This window comes from Oryza sativa, chromosome 1 (genome assembly GCF_034140825.1).
Source record: "Oryza sativa Japonica Group chromosome 1, ASM3414082v1".
In the NCBI taxonomy this organism is placed as follows: Eukaryota; Viridiplantae; Streptophyta; class Magnoliopsida; order Poales; family Poaceae; genus Oryza; species Oryza sativa.
Genome location: NC_089035.1, coordinates 20,555,277 through 20,559,037, shown reverse-complemented (window position 1 = coordinate 20,559,037; position 3,761 = coordinate 20,555,277). Strand labels below are relative to the sequence as shown.

General features: G+C 38.2%; 1 protein-coding gene across 1 annotated transcript; it reads right to left on the bottom strand.

Moving 5' to 3' along the window:
* Positions 1-330: 330 nt before the first annotated feature.
* LOC107278562 (ocs element-binding factor 1) lies at positions 331-672 on the bottom strand. The gene has a single exon (XM_015780332.3). The coding sequence runs from the start codon at positions 670-672 to the stop codon at positions 331-333; it is 342 nt and encodes a 113-aa protein (XP_015635818.1).
* Between the last annotated feature and the right edge of the window lie 3,089 nt (positions 673-3,761).

The window sequence follows — 3,761 nt, the reverse complement described above, 5'->3', positions numbered from 1 at the left end:
GCATTTTTGTAGATGTTTCTTCATTTTCTTCTAATTTCCTGATATCTGATAATTCAAAACATTTGACTCGATAAAATCGACACATTGCGCAAACACCCTTGATATATAATTTTTTTTCCCGATCGGTCACCGTTTCCAATCCTATTGGTCTCGCCGTTCGAATTGAAATTTCGATTAGTAAATTTTTGTTTGATTTTTGTCAGTACCCTAGACGCAGTTACGTTACGTACCGCGGTAATCATCCATACAAATGGGGTGGCGAGTGGCAATAACCTCCAAGATGAGAATTGCAAACCCTGGCACGATCGATACATCGATAACCTGAGCCATCTACTTATTCTTGATCGAATGATTCAAATCGACAGAGGTCGACGGCCGCGGCGGCGGCGGCGGCGAAGAGGGCGTCGCCTCATGCATGCGCTGTGCCTGCTGCAGGTCGATGAGAGAACGCAGGCGCGCGGCGAGCTCGGCCTCGCGCGCGCGGAGCAGCTCGTTCTCGGCGTCCACGGCGGCGCACCGGCCCACGGCCTCGCGCGCGGCCACCTCCACGGCGCCGTTCTCGGACCGCAGCGCGGCCGCCTGCGCCGCCAGCCGCCGCCGCCTGCGCGCGCGCGACCGCGAGCGCTGCTCGGAGTCTGAGTACTCCTCCCGCTTCCGCTTCCCCTCCTCCATCACCCAGCCACCTCCGATCCGTCAGACAAAATACCGCTCCAAAACGATAAGTATTATCAATTCGGAGAGAACGTAAGTAATTAATTACTTGGTTACTTGATTGATTTGCTCCGGGGACAACTCTTAATTAACAAGAGTAATTAACGACTTGAAAACTCTTGCAGGGTTTGGTTGATGAGTAGAAGATGTAGAACCAGTAGAGGAAGGAAGACGACTGCACGAGAGCAAAGCTAGCTAAGCAGTGCGGCGCTGCCACTGCAAGAGAGCGACCAAACCTTAGTGAGTGAGGGGCGAAATTTATAGCAGAGGTTTTGCTTAGGGGTTAAGTATAATCCTACTTTAGTGGGGTACTTGCAATTGGTGGATAGTGGATGGGAAAGAAGACGAAATAAAGAAAAGAGGAGAAAGGAAAAAAAGGTGAATCAAACGAAAACGGACGTGATAGATCGTTTAGCGAGAACTAGCTAAACCGCATACCAAAACGGTGCAATGGTATATAAATATCAGAAAAATTGCTAGTTCAAAATTCGTTTTTTTTTAATCTGGAGTTCAAATATATGTTTAGATTATTAAGCTCACGAACGTGTGACAAATCTATCTATCTATTACTACCTCACGAATCTGGAAGCATGAAGAGCAATCTGTAGAGAAATTTTGAATTGTTTCCCGTAGCGTATCACTATGCCCAACGTATTCGGCCGCTCTAAGAGCAAGTTTAATAAGTTTAATAGTATAGCCCATTATTAGCTCCAATTCACCTATAGCAAATCTAATAGCCAATTCATACAACTAGTCGCCAACCCGTTGCACGGGCTATTACTACCTGATGCAATAAATATTAAAATTGTGATCATGGAATTGGATGTTTTGTAATTATTAATTTAGTTTTTTTAATTATGTTAATCAAGTACTAAAGGTCTGATGTCATATTCATTAATTTTGAATTCTAAAATTATTAAATTCTATAAAAATTAGAACTAAACAATCCTTGGTACTTCTAGTTTGATGTTTTATTTAACACAAATTCTTCTAGTTTGATGTTTTATTTAACACAAATTCTTTGGTACATATCTACAGTCATTATATTGGTATGAGTTACATATATACATAATTAATAATTAATAAAGTTGTTTTACAACCTTATTGTGTCAAGAGCAACACTCTTACAATTATATATATAGTTTATTAAAAATGTTATTGTGATAGGCAATAAGTTTTAATTATTTAACTGTACGAACTGCAGTGATCTGAAACATACCGGATAGGGGGTATGTTTTGCTACTCATTCTATTGAAAAAAAATCCTAATTCATTCTGTTGCAAAAAAGCACCAGTGCATTTAATAAAAAAGGTATGTTTTAGTTTTGCTTCTCTAGTCTTGATGTTCTGAACTTTGATATCGTTTGAAAAGCTCAGTTTTTTTGTCATTGTTAACTGGATGATATTCTACTACGGATGAAAATTGTGCAATGTAGATCAGTACTGATCTTTTGTACTATTAATGGCCTGAACTTATTGACCTGAATTTTTTTTATATTATGTATCAATTTATCATGGTGCCGAACCGTGAAGTGCATGGGTTATTATATAGAAAAGGCTATATGTACTAACTTTTTCTATTCTTACTAACACTGATGTGTCATGCTATGTCATGCTATGAGTGCATCTAGATTTTTTGTAACTTCCATCTACTTAAATCAAACGGTTGAGATGATTGTTAGTAAAAGTTTAGTAAGAAAAATTTAGTACGTGTAGCATTGCTCTTATTTTATATATATATATATATATATATATATATATATATATATTATATATATATATATATATATATATATATATATATATATATATATATATATATATATATATATATATATATATATATATATATATATATATATATATTCTGGTACTTCGAGGTTCTCAATTTAACAATTCAAAATTTGAATATTGTAACTGCTAGTTTGTCCTATTGTTATACTCATGATTTTTAAAAAGATGAATTAATAAGTATTTGTACCAAATTGTATTAGGTCTGGAGTCTGAATTTCTTTTCATGATTCAGTAATTCCAAATGTTGCACAAAGATTCTAGTTTTAATTTTAATTATTAATGATTTAATCATTTTGAAATTCATAATTAATAATTAGCGTGGTGCACTCACTTTGGAGTCCGGATTATATCTTTTCATGATTTAACAATTCTGAAACTATTGCCGTTGTCTGCCTGCACTTGATTAATCTCCACATATTACATTGTTGTTAGTGTAAAATAACTCCTGAGTGTTGCTCTTTACTTACATTACAACTAAAAGTGAATAGCCGATGTTGGTATATTTGCTGTAGTATTAATTAGCGTGGAAAGAATGAGGCTGATTGAAACATAGCTTTAGGAGATACAATCAAGCAGTACATAGAGTCATCAAAACGTAAAGATTAGAAAAAAAAAACATTAGATCGTGCTTACTTCGTACTTGAAGGTCTGGCCCTTTGGCATTAGATCGTGCTGCTCAATAATCGTCTACTGATGGTTGATGGCTGTGCCGCTGCGGTATGTGCAAACCAGGCCAACATGCATGAGCCATGCAACACCAAAACAGGTTAGATTAGATGCATAGACGAACGTCATGCTGTGGCATCTCCGCCGAAGAGCGTTATCAATCCAGATCGATACTCTGCATGTTAACCACTTTTCAGATCAGGAACATGTAAAGAACCAACTAATTAAAAATTAAAAGTACCAATTGAAGCTTTGACTGACTCCAGAAACTGGTCGGATAGGTCCCGATCGAGATCGTGATGTCATGTGCGTCCTATCTTTGCCTCTCTTTTTGCTTGATTGCGCTTTGAAGCGGTTCTCGACACGGAGCGTTACCGAGCAACAGGCGAACTCCAAGGAGGTCGACGCCTCAACATCGACGACATGGCCGCGGCCCGGCCCAACGCTCGTCCCGTCGTGGCATGAATCGAGGAACACATGAAAATCGAGAGAGTATATACGTACATATAGATGAGAACCTATCATATCTAAACAAGGATCGGGATCAGGTGCAGTCCCTATAGAGACTGCAACTTTGGCAGTAGCCAATCT